We start from the raw sequence: 18,429 nt of genomic DNA, 5'->3' as shown, positions 1-18,429 counted from the left end.
GAATCCGTGCCATTTCCTCATTTCTGTGTAATGTGAAAATTTATTGGTCACCAAAGACGTTGATACGGAAGAATTTCAAATTAAAATGAGAAGAAAAGTAATCGTGACTGATAATGATTTTATACGACGTATGATAATTAATCGTTTTAAAAAACACGCTACAAAATATCTTCTCCTTCTACGGAAATTTAATTTCGTTATTTAATCTGATAATCAATTAGGTTGAATCGTATATTATCTATATATATATAGAGAGAGAGAGATGTGTTTATTATAATTTAGGTGCCACCACTAGTGCGTGGTTGGCAAAGGCAGAAAGTGAAGGCAGACAAGCCAAGGATACAGCGACTTAAACGGGTAAGAATATATTTTATGAATGAAATCGCGGAACGAACCGGGAGCTTCAAATATATACTATTACTCTACACATACCGTATTCATACTATATAAATACACACGTGCATTATTATAATTGTTAAGTTCTACCGATATTATTATACATAAAAATCCGGCAATAAAAACGATAACATTATTACATTAATTTGGAAAGAATGATTTTTTCGTGAAGATTGAATATGTCAAGAATATTATCGTCAATTGAAATTGACAATAATAAATATATGTATACATGTATATACGAAAATTCAGACTACTACCTTGCAAATTATTTATTTCCTTACCGGGTGCGAGGAAAAATGAAAATATAAATAAGGAAAAAAAAAAGAAGCAGCAGGCAGGTTTGTCAAGTTTTACGTAAACGAATAATAAACATTGCAAGAACAGAGCTCTAGAAACGGCTGACCTAAATTTTCCATTCCCCGAGTTCTCTTGTCGTCTGCCTCGCTTGAACATTGCAGGCAGATTTGCACTGCAATAGCAGCAGCTGTGACTGCAGCTCGAATCTTTACCTGCATCGCATTCTGCGCACACAAACTCTTTACTTTCTCAGTTCGTTGTTTCTCTCAAGCTGGGGCATCGCCGGTTTAAACGATGTGAGCAATTTATGTATTAAACCTATTTGTATCGTCAGCGAACGACGACGACGACGACGACGACGATGATGATGATGAAAGAATAAATACGAGACTATCCATCAAATAGCGTAAACAAGAAGTACAAAGAAATAGAGAGAGAAAAACTAAAGAGACGAAGAATCATCCCTGCATTCCCCTCCAGCCCCTCGACTGCTCTCATAACGAGACACGATTGGTAATAATTGAGACTACAAGGCTGTTGCCGAGAAAAACGATTCCGTAATTGTCCATCGTTATAATGTATAATTATAACGGTGCTCGTATAATTCTGCATTGCACATATCCAAAAACGCTGCATAAAGCGGAAAGAAAATTGTATAAAACTTTATGGTTTTTCTCTCTTTCTCTCTGTCTCTTTGATCGTGGGAATTGGAGGAAATCTCTCTTTCATACATAGGAATTGAAAGGTAAACGATTGATTGATTGACAAAGTAATAATTACATGTCGTAGTGGATCGATTTTACAATCATGAAAGAGAGAAAGAGAGAAAGATTGAATGAGGCTGATGAACATCCAGCTATACTGTAAGCTTTAAGTTGGCAACGTTAAAGTAACGATAAGATTTCCATAAAGCTCTCTATTTAGTAACTTTACAATCTTCCAAGAAAGAACTCCATTAAACTCTGATAAATAAGAACATTACACTTACATTAATTCGGCAAATACAAGTCGTTAAAAATCGTTCTCTACACTGAGAGAAATTTTAAGTTCCGGTTACCGTTCGGTCCTTAACTATTTTTCATTTTTTACCAGAATCGAAAAATATAGTTCCAGGTAGAAAATGAAAATTAGTTTTCTAGCCGTTACCGGAAAGTCTGGTATCCGTTACTATTCTTTATCGTTACGATCATTGTTGCTATATTTTCTTGCAACTGTTGCGAAAATTTAACGCTCGTGCAAGAATAAATTTGACGTTAAAGCCTCGTTTAACTAAAAAAGTAGAGTAAACCTCAGAAACTGATTCTGCGTTGCGATAACCAAAAAAGGATAGACGATAGCGCAAAATGGTTAGGCGTACCTCGTTTTTCCTAATTCCAACAACATTAGTTACTGCAACGAATGAAATTTTTCTCACTGTATAAATTACAAGCATAGTAATAATTCACCCACCAACGTTACGTGCATACGGCCATACTATACGACTCTCGAAACGTATCTGGGTAATGACCGTAGTACGCCAATGTTTGTTTCAATATACTCGTACCTCGGAATTGATTCGTTCCGGTTCGGTAGCCTAGCCTAACGCGGAGTCCGACCTGACCTATCCCGAAGATAACCGATTCCCGAGAAGAGACTGAGAGAGTGAGTGAGAGAGAGAGAGAGAGAGAATTTTTTTACGGGAACCAGAAAATCGTCGCAAAGTTCAAGGTTTGTTCAAGGAACAAGATAAAGAATTTTTTCATCACCACAAAACTGCGTACCAGAATTTATTTCGACGTGATTTGTCAAATATTTACGAATGTAGCAAAGCAGCTTGACATTTGCAAATCGATTTTTGTTTTTTGTTTTTTTTATTTTTATTGATTTTTTTTTTTTCAACTTATCGTCGTTAATATCGCCACCAGGCTACACTGAAGCGAGAAACGTATGTGAGGTGCTTGTATTTTTTTCTGATAAGAAAAAAAAAAAAGAAAAGAGTAACAAACGATACAGCTTTCCAATACATTTATTTCCAGTAATAATAAAATATTCAGGTTCGTTAGTGAAATTTCACGACATTCCATAACTTTTTAAGGATCGCATTGAGTTTCATGAAATTTAAGAATTTTTAAGGTTTTTTTTTTTTTTTTTTTATGTGGTCAGACACCCTGGTAATACACAATACACATGTACCAGTGTTCACAATTTCATACATATAATACACGCATTAGACTTGTCCAAAAATATCGTTCATTTTTTTCCCCGAAGTCACATGTTAAAATAATAATTGTAGGAACAGGAAATAAGACGCCTCTTGCAATCTGAGCCCTTAATATCAATATATAGTGTTTCCTGAAAGCAATTATCCATTTTCCATTGAACTAAATACAGAGGAAAAAAAAAAAAACGCTGCAATATATTATATCAGTTGATGCAGAAATAAAGAAATGGCACAAATTCTACGAATTTTCTATCGCTTTTTCGTATGATCCGTGCCATTCGTTTATTTCTGCATGAAATGAAAATGTAACGCAGTGTTTTTGTTCAAAATTGTGTATAAAAAATGGCTATTAAGCCTTTTCTCGGGTTTTTTTTTTTTCCAGATACGCGAACTCAGATATCGGAGATATAACACGTCAACGTCGGAGACACGACCATCGACACCCCCTTAAAACGCTACGACTGTATTTATATAATACGTATATAATACAGGTTACAAAATTAATCCTAAGACTGAATTTAATATTTCACATACGTCACTCGCCGTCAAGCTTTACTTATTTTTTTTCTTATCTTTGTTTCCGATCTTTGAAACAACGATGATTGACTGACATACGTCCATACATGTACATAGGTGTATATATACTAATATATATATATATATATATATACACACACACATATAGCGAGAGTTTTTCTTGAAAGGAGTCGTTCGAAAAAATTGCAACTCGTCTGGTTTACAGGTAAATAAAAAATTTTCGAAAATTTTTACTATCCCGGTAAAATGACTAGGCTGGAATAAAATGGTCACTCAGCTTTTCCGGGCGAGTAAAATTATGAAAAAAAATTGTTAAAATAAACGAGTGATAATTGTCGAGCTATATGGTTCTTACGAGAAGAATTCACAGTGAACGTGTGTGTAAAAACGTATGTAGAGATAAATAGAGAAGGTAGAAGAGCAGGCCGGTAAAATGTCGAAAAAGGGAATAGAAGAGAAAAAAGGTGGATGGCAAAAAGAAAAATGGTGGGGGAGTATTTTTAGACTTTATTACGGCGGGCAAGCAAGACGTCGGAGAATATGAACGAACGCGACATGCCGACGTCGATAAATCGATACGCGTACATACGTGTGTCTGACATGCATGCATATACATATATATATATATAAACACGTGTACCATGTATCAAATCCGTAAAAGTAGGTACAGGATGAAAATGTAAGGGAAGAATTACGAGGAGGAGGAGGAGGAGGAGGAGGAGGAGGAGGAGGAGGAGGAGGAGGAGGAGGAGGAGGAGGAGGAGGAGGAGGAGGAGGAGGAGGAGAATACGATGCAAGTGCATTTCTCCATCATCATACGGCGTATATATAAGACGATTAAAATGCTCTCCCTTCGTTTTACAATACATAAAACAATACTGTGTGATATATAAAGAAATTGAAATTAGTATTAGCGTTAATCTAACGCAATACATTGATATTTTGTAATCATGGTATTGAAAATTTGTAACGACTTTATAAAGGAGTTTAATTTTTTTCGAAAATATCGGTACACTTTGCTTTTTTTTTTTTTTTTTTTAAATAAATTAGTCACCTACTCAAAGTTTGAGAGACGGTTCATAGAGTTGTGAAATAACGATTTTCCTTAAAATTGAATCGTTACAACGTTATATGTAACTTTGAGAAATTCGCTCTCTTAATAATATTTACACGTGACAGATTAAATTACATGCACAGGAAAATATATTCTAGCTTTTGGAACGAGATCGCGATAATTCGTGTTCCGACAAATTTTCTCCGGTAAACCTTGAGCGATATTTTTTTCCTTATTTTTTTTCTCAGTTAGAGAGAACGCGATAATTTTTGTACAACTTGTTTCACAATTTTTCTATAGAAAAATTTTACCCACTCTTGTGTGTATTCTTCTCTTCTTTTTTGTTCCATCATTTGTGCGAGCATACATACATACATACATTACCTTACTCCTTATGCGTATCTAAATACACTATATATATATATGTGTATATATGTATATATGTATATATACGTAAACGCTACAGGATATAATTAAATTAGAAGGTGAAAAATTTGCCGAGATTCAAATTTAGCGTTTCGGAATGAGCATAAGTATAATAACGTGTGTGTGTGCGTAGGTTATATCAGCTTCGCCGCGGTGTTAATTGTTAAAATAAACGTAAAGTATATGTATATTATAGATATTAATAAAACGCGCGAAGAGGTGTTAAATGCAGACATCCGACGTGCGAGGATATTATACGATAATAATACATGTGACACAAGTGCATATGTAACAACAAATGTATTCGTGTAAAGATGACTTCTCGTATCCGAGAATATTGAAGTCAAAAATCGAAAAATTTACGGGAGATGATAAAAAAAAAAAACAAAAAAAAAAAAAAAAACTACTCGGATAGAAAAACCGAAAAATTCTTTCGTGGGCGTAAACACGTTTTGAAAAGAAAAATATGAAGAAAAAAAAAAAAAATCACTCGAATCGAACAAATGGAAAACATAGTTAATAGTGAATTGATAAATCAAACGAGTAAACTTGTCAGTAGCGATTCTACTACAAGTGTATATATTAATAAGCAACGGACATTCCTGGCTTATGACTAATTCGTCAAACATTTTAAACATACGCACGGAGCGGCGTCGATCACGTACGCATAAAATCTTTTCATCCTAATCAACGGGTCGATCGCATGTATTATATGTATATATTATATGTATATATACACATATACACATACGTTACACGTATATATAATTACATATCTCGTGCACTTCCGGCATACGATATACAACCACGTACAATTCAACGCGTCACTTTGTCGTTTCGTCATTTAAATCAATTTCAATTCATTTTTTCAATCTTTTGTTTCTACTTCCAGGCGTCGAATGAATTGGGCAATAAGAAAAAAAAATAAAATAAATAAAAAATTACAGCCCCCGTGCTCGAATCGAATAAATCAAGTAATTACGTCTCTGACAATGTAATTGAGAAATATTTAATAATAATCGGGTTCGTAGATGTTGTTGTTATTATTATTTTGCTACGATTCAACGAGTTTTCTATTATTATAGTCAGTAATCACAGTAATTACAAAGGTAGAACAAATAATTCGCGGACTCCGAAATTTTGGGAAACTTTAGAGAGAAAAAAAAAAAAAAAAAAATCACCTCGAAACACATATTCCATGATAATCATTCTACACTAAAATTTTCTCAGGTTGTCACGTGTGTCACTTAACCCTTTAGAAATCGGATGAAAATTAGATTTTGGTCTCACTTTTGTGTTGGAAAAGTATAAAAATTCATACATTCATCCTGTAATTAAGCGACCTCAAAAACGATAATTTACCAAATGACAGTCAAATCGATGTAAGTAAAAACGTGTTTCCTTTTTCAAATCCCCACGCACGTGACATGACAGAAGAGTGTTTCAATTTATATATCTGGAAAAAACGTGAATGGTTTAATTTAGTGTAATTTAATTTAGTTACGTTTGGTTTGGTTCAACGTGCGGCAATTTATACCGAGCCAAAAAAAAATCAAGAAGAGGAAGAAGAATAAGAGAGCTTCTCCGTAGACTTCAAATCTCCATATTCAATGCCTATAGGTAATATCTGCCAAAACTATTTGGCCGCCCGCTTCGCAAAGTTTAGTTACACAAACACATAGACACTATGGATATGCCTAAGAATAACGCTTACGCGGTATGTAAATAAACAAGGTTTTTCATCGCTACCGCTGGCCGAAGGAATGACGGCCGGCAGCGCGAGTAGCTAGCTGCTGCATGCCGAACCACGGAACGAAATCATGAAAGAGAAGGGAAAACGAAAGGAGAGGAGAGGAGAGATGAAAAAGATACAATTTTTCATCGAATACTAAATCTTAACGATAAGCAATTATTTATTCACGTTTACCATTTATTTATACCTCATATAATGGGAATCGGGATGAGAATGAATGAAAGAACGAATGAATGAATTCGTGATAAGCGCGGGAGACCAAAAAAAAAACAATAAAAACAAAAAATAAAATGAATTATAAAAGATAGAGGGGGAGAATTATGTATGCAATATATATATATGTATATATATATATGCACAGTATATTCATATTATAATTATATAATTTATGAACTGTAAGATAAGACAAGCGTACGCTTGTAAACTGTGAACAACGGGAGAAAACTAAACGTATGAAAAATATCATTGTTAAAAGAAGTAAGACAATTTAAGAAATAAAAAACACGCGACGAACCCGTGTCGCGACGAGATAAATTAGTTAGCTATAAAATTGTGCGATTCGTCGACGTCGAACGTAAAAAGTATGTATATGCAAAAACAAAGAGAAAAAAAAAAAAAAAAAAACAGAAAAAAAAACGGATAAGAATATAACCGTCGATAATTAATGATAGTAACACTGTAGCATCAATAAAACGCACGTACTGTATACATATACATATATATATATATATACATATACATACACACACACAATACACATGTATAATTACAACTGATAATAATGATGATCCAATCGCACCATAAAAATTAACATATGTGTGTGTGTGTGCGCGAGTGTGTATTATGTAAGATACGAATCTTGGCGTGTAAGATGGATTTACAACATTGTATTAAATACGAGGTGACACCAAGATGATAACGCGATACGTTCGCACATGTATTATAGATTAAATTACATAGATTATGTATATATATATATATATATATATATATATATATATATATATATACATACAAATGCAAATGTATATACGTGTGTGTGTTTATCACGTGTGGTATAATTGTACGAAAATAATTATTATTCGATGCATCCTGCAACGGACAGAGAGGATAAGAGTATATGTATACATATGTATGTATATGTTCATACCAATAACTCAATCAAAGTCTGTAAAGTGCAAAAAGCTCTTGCGTACATACGGTATAAAAATAACGTTAAATTTAATCCTCAGCAATAATACAATTATTCAGTCGTTCGTATATCGTCAACTCACATTGCATTGCGCGGAAGCGAAAAGCGCGTTACTTGGACAGCGCTGTAGCTGTTTTAAATAAACAAATGACATAGATCGGATACGGAATTTTGTGGAAAATAACAATAATAATACCGATGATAATAATAAAGACGAAAAAAGAAGAAAAGAAACTGACAAGAACGATGAACTTCAAATGAAACAAATAAAATCACATCAGTCTCCAAAGTTGTAAATAAATTACGAAAAATTGAATAATAATCGTACATATGTATATACGCGGCATGCACACGATTATCACTGATTGGATAAATCAGAGAAAATATATCACGATGGTGTGAAGAAGGAGAAGAACAAAAATTTCATTTTTTTACCACCCGAGACACGAGAAACGACTAATTGCGGATACGTAACGTGTCTTCGAAAACTTTTTCTCTCTCTCTCTCTTTTTTTTGAACACAAACAGCACTAAATAAAGATCTCTGAACCGAGGATCGGGTGTCGTGTGTCGTCTCAAGTCGTCATCCGTTATGATCCGTACGTTCTTATCAAGCACGAGATATAAAACTGATTTTTATCATAATTGGTATTATTATTGTTGTTGCTGTTATTATTAGAGATGAACCTGGCCCAATTGTGCAAAGCTCTAATTTTTCAATTCGAGTGCGCATAGCTTGTAGTGTATATTACACACACACACACACAGACATCGTGTTGTATCACGTAGCGTATGAATTTCTAGTAGACGTAGACGATTTTGTGTGATTAGTGCAGTAATTTCAAAGGACATATGAATAATAATCAGCGTCGTCTCTGTTGTAACGGAGAATCGTAATCGTCGTTCTTGACGTGCAATAACGAGGGTATTCAAACACAGGCGACCAAACTAAACCATACCAAAACCAGACCTAATCTAAGGATCTACAAATTTCTAATTATTCAGGGTATACAATAATAATAATAATAGCTTTCGAGCTTTCAAGCTTTCACGGGCCGGGGGGGGGGGGAGGGGGGGTGTCAATGGTGATGGTATTTCAGACCGTATACTCTATACTCTATACGACGTAATACATCCAACGTCTTTCCGAAATATGTAAACATGAATCATTCACCCCCTCGGATATAATTGTCTATGAAAAGATTGGGTTGGATCGGTTTATTAACCAAAGTATAATTAATTCGAGGGACAAGAGTGTCTGACTTAGAGAATTACGACGCCTTTGATATTTCTCACAGCGAATTTTCAGACTCCGTGATATTGCGATAATGAAACTAACGGGATGGAAAGATGAAAAAGAAAAAAAAAAAACGATGCTTATAATCGATCAAATCGCTGATGCAGCGATAAATTTTCTCGACAAAACGCCGAGTTTCGGTTATTTTCATCTTTTTGCACCGTGTGTAAACGAAATTTAGTGAAACGTTGTAGTACGGGAAGTAAAGAGTTTTTTCGTGTACGAAATAGAGTCGGGTCGAGTTCGATCGGTTATTTCCAGTGGTCGGCGATGACGTCAGTCTTTAAAGCTAAAGAAGAACGAGAACTACTCGACTACGGTTCAGAGACTGGCTGTTTAGGATAATAAGAAGGCTGTGAGATAGAATGCGTAAAGAAAAAAAAAAAAAAAAACGATGTCATAATTGCTAAAATAAACGTACGACAGAGTAAAGCATATAATATAATAAATAATAATTCGACTGATTTGTAAACCGTTTCAAAATATCTCTGTATAATTATAATAAAATTTCAATAATAATGTATATATATACATATAGACAGGGGGACAAAAATTAAACCCCGCAGTTTAAATAATAATCGCTGTTGTACAAGAAGAATTGCGTATCATTTAGTTATTCGAGTCGGTTCAATTTTAATTCCGGTGTTTCAGTCACTCAGTCAGAGACAGCCGCGAAACTTTCGCTCCGAACAGCCACGCGGTATATTATATATATATATACATACGTATATCCTGCCTGCATTTACAGTTTACACACGAATTTAACCGACGCATAATCGCATACCATTGTCCTTTCCTGGTGGAGAGAGAGAGAGAGATGGGAAGAAGGAACGACAAACAGTATAAACGATTAAGCGGAAGCTGCGCTATTCGGAGTCACGGAGAAGAAGAAGAGGAAGAAGAAGAAGGGTGGAAAAAGGTAAAGTCAAGCCGAGTCGGAGTGTAAATAAACAGCTGGTATGAGGAATGAAGGAATGAACGGAACACGTTGAGCTATTAGAGTAACATTCTTCAAGAATTTAGAAAGAGTGAAGTTGCCGTGAAATTTGATTAGAATCTCCTTAATTGTAAGTGAAATCAAACCGACGGTGATTATTGCAACCGTACGTTGACAAAAATTTGAGAAACGTTGGAACAAAAAAATATGTAAATGTTTCTTAATATTTAACCTGATGTAGGTGATTTTTACCGTGCAAGGTTAAAGAAAATATGTCACTGGGTGAAATTTCAGAAATAATAACACTCATCGACGATGCGATAATTAGTAACTCGTGACACGGATCAGCACAAATTTTGAATAGTTTTTTTTTGTTTTAGTTTGTATTTAAGTAATGAAATTTTGATTCCATACATCGAATAATAACCAAAATCTCAATTTATAACTTATAAGGTTCTTTTTTTTTTTCTTTAGAAACCAGAGCGATATCTCGAATTTTTAAGAAAATTTACCCATCTTCTCAAACATTTATTGCAAATAAGAACTGAACGAACTTCGGTATCTCGCTTAAGACGCGTCTATTTAAAAATTTGATTCCGTTATTTACAATAAACGTTTGAGAAAATAGATGGTTTTTCTTAAAATCCGAAACATCGTTCTGACTTCTTAGAAAAGCAAACTTTGATCTAACAAATCTATTATTTTCTTTTACTAATTGCGTGGAAGAAATCAAAATTTGACGTTATCAATTCTTATTTCCAAAACTGTAATTGCAAATTATCCGTGTATTAAATCTAAAGCTTCGATCGATCAATTGCAATTAATCTCGATCGCAAATACAAGTTTTCACCAAATCGAGTTCCGATAAAAGGGAAAATATAGGTCGGTGGATTAATCAATCAATTATACAGTACAGACCTATATTGCAAAGAATCTTTACTTTTTAACTGTATATTTACAGTTCAGTTTTTCACCAGATTTCATCGATCCAAGCTTCAGATTACAGAAATATGTTTATAAATTGAAACCTGCGACCGTTCGGCGCGTTACGTTAACCGCAAGGCTTAAAACGCGATTTCTATTACGATTTCCTAAACACCGTCACGTGACTTGCAAGTGATTCGTTAGCAATTATCTCCCATAGTTTCATTCAAATTTATACGGATTGCTTCCTCGTTAATTCCACGAACATTACAGTAATTTTTCAAATTTCATTCGTCGTATTTTTGTAATTTTATTTCCGCAATTGTTACGCGTGCAATAAATTCATTGCCATTTCGTTGAATAAATCGTTATTTCATCATTTCAGAGCTGTAGCATTCAAAGAGTTGAATTTACGAAAATATGAATACGTTACAATTAACTTTATTCCGATTCTGAAAGTTGTTATTAATAACAAATGAATCGTTAGAATAACGCTGGACGTTTTCATCCTCGATTAATACGAGGCTGAAGTTATTCGGTATAACGTTAAAAAAAATCACCAATGCGTAAATTTATCCAATAACTTTAAAAGAGTTGATTTTTCACCATAAATATACGTTTCGTTTATCACGTTGAAACAAAATTGCATAAATTCCCAAAGATCTCTGTCTCTCTTCTTGTTCTAAGAGATAGAACGATAGAGAGAAATAGAGAAAAATGGGAAAATAAGAAAAATATAAAAAGAAAGCGTAAGCGTAGGTTGTTGCAGAGCGCGGTCGTCGAGGAGAGGAGAGGAGAGGAGAGGAGAGACTCGACGCTGCTGCCGCTATTTCTATGAATGAAATAGATTCCCTCCCTTCCTCCCTTCCCGCCAACTTTCAACCTTCGTGAGTCTCCGCTCCGTTTACGTCCGTATCGCTTCGACCCAACGTAACGTAACGTAACGTAACGTAACGTAACGTAACGATCTTTCGATTATTATGAAACCCGTGGGAGTTTCTGTTGACACTTTCCTTAATCCTTGATCCTAGTTTCCAAATCCTAAATCCCTTTCTTCCTCATTTTCTTTACTCTCCGACTATTTTTTACGAGGTAGAAAAAGTTGGTAACGTTATCGTAACAGAAACGTTGGTGAAAAAAAAATTACCAAATTCTTCTTAATTATTGCAATGATTTTTAAGGAATTGAAATATCGATGTGTAAATGTGTTTTGTTTCATTAGCGCGTTTTAACCGAATTTCAGTCAATTCCAAAATCGTGAAATAACCATTTTTACTCATCGACAATCCAACTTCGACATATATATACATATATATATATATATATATATATGTAAAAAACACGTTTTGTTTTAATTACCGAAACTTTTCCGTATCAAAACACAAGTAAAAGTAAACTCGGCGAAGGGTGTCTTTTTATTTCTCTCTCTCTCTTATTCCTCAACTTACAATCGAACGTTGTGTAAAAACAAAAAGAGCAAGTAAGAAACACCGTTGTTTTTTTAGAGAAAATTGTGTCAACCGAAAAGACGTGGTGGGGGGGGGGAGAAATTAAAAAAAAGAGGAAAAATTAAAACCGTGGTTGAATCGAAAGTTATTAACAAATACGAGCGATCTCGCAAGTAAACAACACGCGAATATCACCTAATTAATTAACATACCTGTTGCCAATGATCCTCGAGCGAGGGTTGGGCGGAGAAATATCCAGTATCGTGGATGTCCTGCAACTCCCTGAATATGTTTCCACTCGGTAGGATATCCATGGTTGTTGCGTTTGTGTCACAGAGAAACCACCGAGTAATAAAATTCACGCGTACAGGCGACGATCGCGACAATGATATTATCTATTTTTTAAATAAAATAAAAAACGTTTTTTTTTTTTAAAAAACGCAACTCGTATCTTGCGAAATACTTTCCGAACGAGAAAAGAGAGGTTGAAGAAAGAAGGAACGAAAGGCAAAATAAAAAAAAAAAAAAAAAAAACAAAAAAAAAAACAAAAACAAACAACCAAAGGTCGTCGAACGATAACACGTGAAAACTAGAATAAATCGAGAATCACTCGGTCTTGTTCACTGCGTATATAACCGTTGATAATCGGTTTCACCACCCGATGATCGTCGATGCACAAAATGTTGCCGGGCGAACGACAACAATAACAACAACAACAATAATATTTATTATAACAGCAACAGGAACAACAATCACAATAACAACAACAACAGCAGCACGTATCGGCACTGACAGCATCCGCGCACAGACACATGTGTTTCGTCGACGAGGCAAAGGTGTCCCCCTCCCCTCCCCCGCACCCCGGAAAACCCTTTTCTTCGCCACCCCCGCCCCCGCCCCCACCCCCCCTCCCAACCCCTTCCAACCCCCACCTCACGGCAAAGGGTTATTCCTCGTTGTCCCTCTTTTTTCGTAAGAGAGCGCCGGCGGAGAAGTCGGACGGATGCGGGATAAGTTGAAAAAGGTTGTTAAACTCCGTCGTCGAATGAGAAACGTTCGTTGAGCGGCATTTTATCGCGTAAACGCCGGTTTTTCGTATTCGTTGCACGAGTCGGGGCGACAGAGATAGAGAGAGAGAGAGAGAGAGAGGGATGGATAGATAAATAGATGGATGGATGGATGGATGGATAGAGAGAGAAAGATCAGAACGGATTTTTACTAGGATTGTTGCTTAGACAGTCCGTCGTCTGATTGCAGTTTCTTTTCGGCGAGGATTTAAAAAAATTACTCGCTTCAGTATCCATCATATGCCGAACGAAAAGGAAAATATAACGACAGCGATGGTACGTCCGTTGAGGTTTTAGAAAGAAAACCGCGAATTATTCGCGAGGAGAACGGGGAGGTTTAAACAATCCGACATAACTGACGGCACTTTTGTTTTATTTTTTTTATGTTATTTGTCGTTTGTTTGAAATTCTTTTATTATCCTTCGCACGACGACACTCGGCGTTCACGTGTCTTCATCGCTTTTGATATTTCCTGTTTTTATTTTCAATTCACACTGCGCCGGTATCACCGATAAATACACGTTCCGACAATACTGCGGTTTCGATATACTTCGGTTTCGTATTGCGTATGGAAATCCGTCGTAAACACTCCGATTTGAGCGACGAGGATACGCGCCAGAATTTTCAGACTCTTCCGCGCGAGAGCCGGAGAGCAACTGACGCCGGAGAGGCGAACCTGATTCGCGGGCAGAGCCGAACGTGGCCGAGGAAATACGGAACTTCGCGAAGCCCTTCGACCGGCCGAATCGCGACGCCGACACTCGCCGTCTCGAAATCATGCGGCAGCACCGCTCGACGCCTGCCGTCCCGACGCCTGCTTTACGCCTCCTCTCCCTCCAACCCTGCGTCAACATATCTCTCGCTCTCTCGCGCCCCGAAGCTTCGGAGACCGATTAATAATTATATCGCCGAAACAAGAACGCCGCGGCACCGGCTATTTTGCCCACGTGCGTTACACGCCGGTACGCGGACTTTCACCGTCCGATTGTAATTATTCTCACGGGATATCTTTACGTTTCGTTATTATACGGTTGCGGTGAAACTTCGCGGCAGTAACGGACATCTTTCGGATTAAAAATATTCCACGGTATCGAGGAGTGTTCGATATTCGGAACACGCTCGGCGTGTAAATTTTTAGACTGTCCGTTGTCGGGAGGAATAATTCGTCGTAAGAAAAGTTTCCTTGTGAGAGAAGTTTCGCTGTGTACGAAATTTCAAATTTATAATCCGTTCGAATTTTTTTTTTTTTTTTTTTTTTTATCATCCAGTGTACGATATCGATTTTCGTTTTATTACTCGCCATTTTCTCGAGATTATACCGCGTGTCGAATAATTGTCAGGTATTTGAAATGAGGGTAAAATTTTTTTAACAAATCGATTGCCGCTTTTTGTTTTGTAGAATTATTCTTACGGAACAAGACGAAGAAATCAGAAAAAAAAACCGGAAATTTTGAAGAAGAAAAAGATACAATTTCTGAAACGTGTCCAAAGTATCTCAAAATCGTCCGAAACGTCTTTCTTTACTCAAACAAGAGCATTGAAGACGATGGCGTTGCCCTGTTTTTTTGTTTTTCGTGACTTTTGTTGTCCATTACGATTCTTCATTTCGAAATAATTCGATGAAAAAGTGATGTTTTCCACGAAAATTCCACTTTTTGACCTTGAATTATTTTCCAAACGCCTTCGTAAAGTGCGGTGAAAAATATCGTGTCATCTGTTCTGTGACTTGTAGAATGACGAACAGTTCATAAAAAACAAAAAAAAAAAAAAAAACACCGTCACGCCTGAAAATAGCTGTAAAAACATATTTTTTAACGATATATATGTATTGGACACACATATATGTATTGGAGTAATGCTGAGGATCAATAATTTGGGTTCATTATGTCAAAGTGTACCGTTTCAGCTGTTATTTTAGTGAAATGAAAATATCCTTGGCACATTAAAACTGTTATGAATGAAACGTTTAAAACAGAGTAGAAAAATATGTGTGTCTTGACATTCGCGAAGAATGTGAAATTTTTTAGGTACGAAACAATTTTTTACCGACTACTCGAAGGCTCGATAAAAAAAAAAAAAACATTTACCCTTACAGTATATAATTTTACAAGCCACGACACGTGACACGAATTTTTTTCACCGTTTTTTTTTTATGAAGATCGGTTTGGAATATTATACGAGTCAAAAAAGTGCAATTTTCGCCAAAAGTACCGTTCTACGATCGAAATATACCGAAATCCTGTCACTATGAGAAGAAAATGAGCAACGCCGTCGTAAATCGGAATCGAGTATACAAGTTTTATTCGGATACGATACAGGAAATTCACCGTACATTTACCGTTCATCCAATTTCCAAATATAATAAATTTACCGCGCAATTTGGTGAATTTAAATGACGTTTTTGTTTTGTCTGTTTTTCCAACAAATTTTAGTCACATCAAATGTCTTCATTATAAATTTAATTACAAACACGTAGTGACTTACATCGCTCCATCGAATTTGTAAACTTTCAATCTGATCTCGCAAAATGACAAAATCTTTTCGTACAATAAATATGCGGTAAATTCGCAATCATTTTTAACAGTGAGCTGTTTGTACCGTGTAATAAAACGAAAGAAAAAGAATTAAAAAGAAAAAAAGAAACGACAAACGGAACGAAAGAATCGGAAACAATCGAGATAGTGACTCAACGCTGATTGTGGGAAATGACGTCGTTACGTACAGATGCGTGCATACATCTTTTACGTTTACATACGTCTGCGCGCGTGTGTGTGTAAGCATACGCATGTAGGTTTATGAAAAGCATCTACGAGACTATGGACTCTCCGTTTCTTCGTACGGAATACCGAATCACGGATATTTTACGCGCGTTATATACGCGTTACGTTACGCGATGGATACATTCGTTCATAGGTGTTGTATTGTTAGCGTTAAGAGTTTTATAATTAACGCGGCGATGCCTTGGAATTTTACTGATTAGATATTGGAACTTTGGACGCTAAGACGGCAATTATCGGAGGTATATAATGAGACAAAACACACCGACAATTGCTGATAACGCTGTCGGCCTCTCCTCTCATCGCATCCGGCGATTATTAAACGTATTTCATATCGTATACATATACAGTTTACATCAAGACGGTAAGGAATTCGTTTTTCCTTCAATTTACTCCGACGTTCGGACGAATCAAACAATCGATAGTACAACAGCTTATCGAGCGAATGGTTAAAGAAGAAGAAGAAGAAGAAGAAGAGAAAAGAAAAACGCTTTTTTACGAGGCTCAAGATAGCAGCTGAAATTACCAGACAAATGTTATAACGTTCTTTGGCACAAGGTGGTGAAGTTCAAAGATCAAAATTTTTTAAGACACCTCGAACCCCCGATATAAGGACTTTCGTACAATTATGAGGATAAAACTGAACTACGTTTTGCTATTTCCAAAAAGTTGCACACTTTTGGCTGCTAATTCTGCCTGCTAGCTTTAGCTTCATGCTTTTTTCTTTTTTTTGCTTTTTTGAAAAGAGAGGTAAGTGACAGTTTTTTCAAACGATAATTAAATGTGGAGCGAAGAAGAGACAGTTTTTTTAATTTTTCGTTGCTGCCGCTCACAGACTTTTTAATTTTCCTCTGCAATTATCGCGGTTCGTACAAGTGAGCTGATTAAATTTAAGGTGTACATATACGTATAGATATACAGGAGATGTTGATAGATATATTTTAGAATGTCGGGATAAAAACATAGAAGGATAAAAAAAATAGAAGGGCCACAATAACGAATTTTTAACTTTATTTCAAGAAACATTTACTTTATAGAATTTAAATACGTATAAATTCCAAGCAATGAGGCGCAAAATAATAAAATAGTGAGAATGTAAAATGCCAAAATGTAGAATCGTCAAAATTCGTCTGAATGATATGGAATCGTAAGATTCTGTATTTTCCCGTTCTATGGCTTTGACCTTTCTATATTTCGTTTATCCGTATTTGGACTTTTGATAATTTCGATTATCTCGACTCGAGTCTTCCAGATTTTGATAACCGTACGAATTGGGTTTTCACGTCTTTGAAAAGTCGATATTTTGCTCCTTTCATCAACCAGCCATTCCATTTTTTCACCCTCCCCTTTATCTCAGGCAAATCTGGCGTGAATATTTTTGGAGTTCACAGCTATCTCGTAGCGGAATAAAACTCGAGGCCTGAATGATTAATACAGGTTGAATATTACGGGGGTCGAATCCGGGTATAAAAAGCTATACGGTAATTTTAACACTCATTAGTCGAAGTCGCTGTAACAGCAAAGCCTTTGCACCGATTCTCTTCTTCGTTAAGTCGGAGCTTAAATCTTTTCACGACGAGTAAAATATTTACGGGAATTAAAGCGGTCTGCGGATGATCCGACGTCGAAAAGTTACGACGAGAATCGAGTCGGCTTCCGACTTGACTCGCGGAGAGGAAAACCTTACGGAGAGTGAAAAATATCGCGTGTGAATAAATATAGTTGCGAAAATGCAAAATGCGAGCGCTTTGCACGCGCTGTCCCAGCTTGCGTAACTTATACCAACGATTATTACGCAAGTTATACGGCTCTGTGATTTAGCAGACGCAATTCCGCTGCTGCTGCTGCTGCTGCATGGCATTATAATATAGATATGTATTCTCCGCGAAGAGTCTTGGCGCGATTCGCATCCTTGGAGTTGGAATTTATAGAACTGAGACGAGAAAGGCCGAGCTAGGCGCGGATCCAGTAACTCGTTGAATGGACGACGGTGAATTGCACTTTTTCGAGAAAAGCTCAAAGCTCGTTACATCGCGGTTACACTGAGTGCGAAAAATAGAAGCGGAAAAAAGTTTCACCGCTCGGATGGCAAGAACGCGTTGTGTCGCGTTACTCGTCAAT

The 18,429-nt window shown here is 36.1% G+C and overlaps 1 protein-coding gene across 1 annotated transcript in view; it reads right to left on the bottom strand.

Moving 5' to 3' along the window:
- Nucleotides 1–13,294, bottom strand: part of LOC124297293 (Krueppel-like factor 6) — a 209,411-nt gene extending 196,117 nt beyond the window's left edge. The window contains exon 1 of the mRNA XM_046748168.1: nucleotides 12,676–13,294. Within this exon, the coding sequence (XP_046604124.1) occupies nucleotides 12,676–12,777 (102 nt within the window). The 5' untranslated portion in view covers nucleotides 12,778–13,294. The remainder of the gene's footprint in view (nucleotides 1–12,675) is intronic.
- Nucleotides 13,295–18,429: the final 5,135 nt, after the last annotated feature.

The sequence above is a fragment of the Neodiprion virginianus genome, chromosome 2, assembly GCF_021901495.1.
Source record: "Neodiprion virginianus isolate iyNeoVirg1 chromosome 2, iyNeoVirg1.1, whole genome shotgun sequence".
Classification (NCBI taxonomy): Eukaryota; Metazoa; Arthropoda; class Insecta; order Hymenoptera; family Diprionidae; genus Neodiprion; species Neodiprion virginianus.
This window is presented reverse-complemented; position numbering and strand designations above follow the sequence as displayed.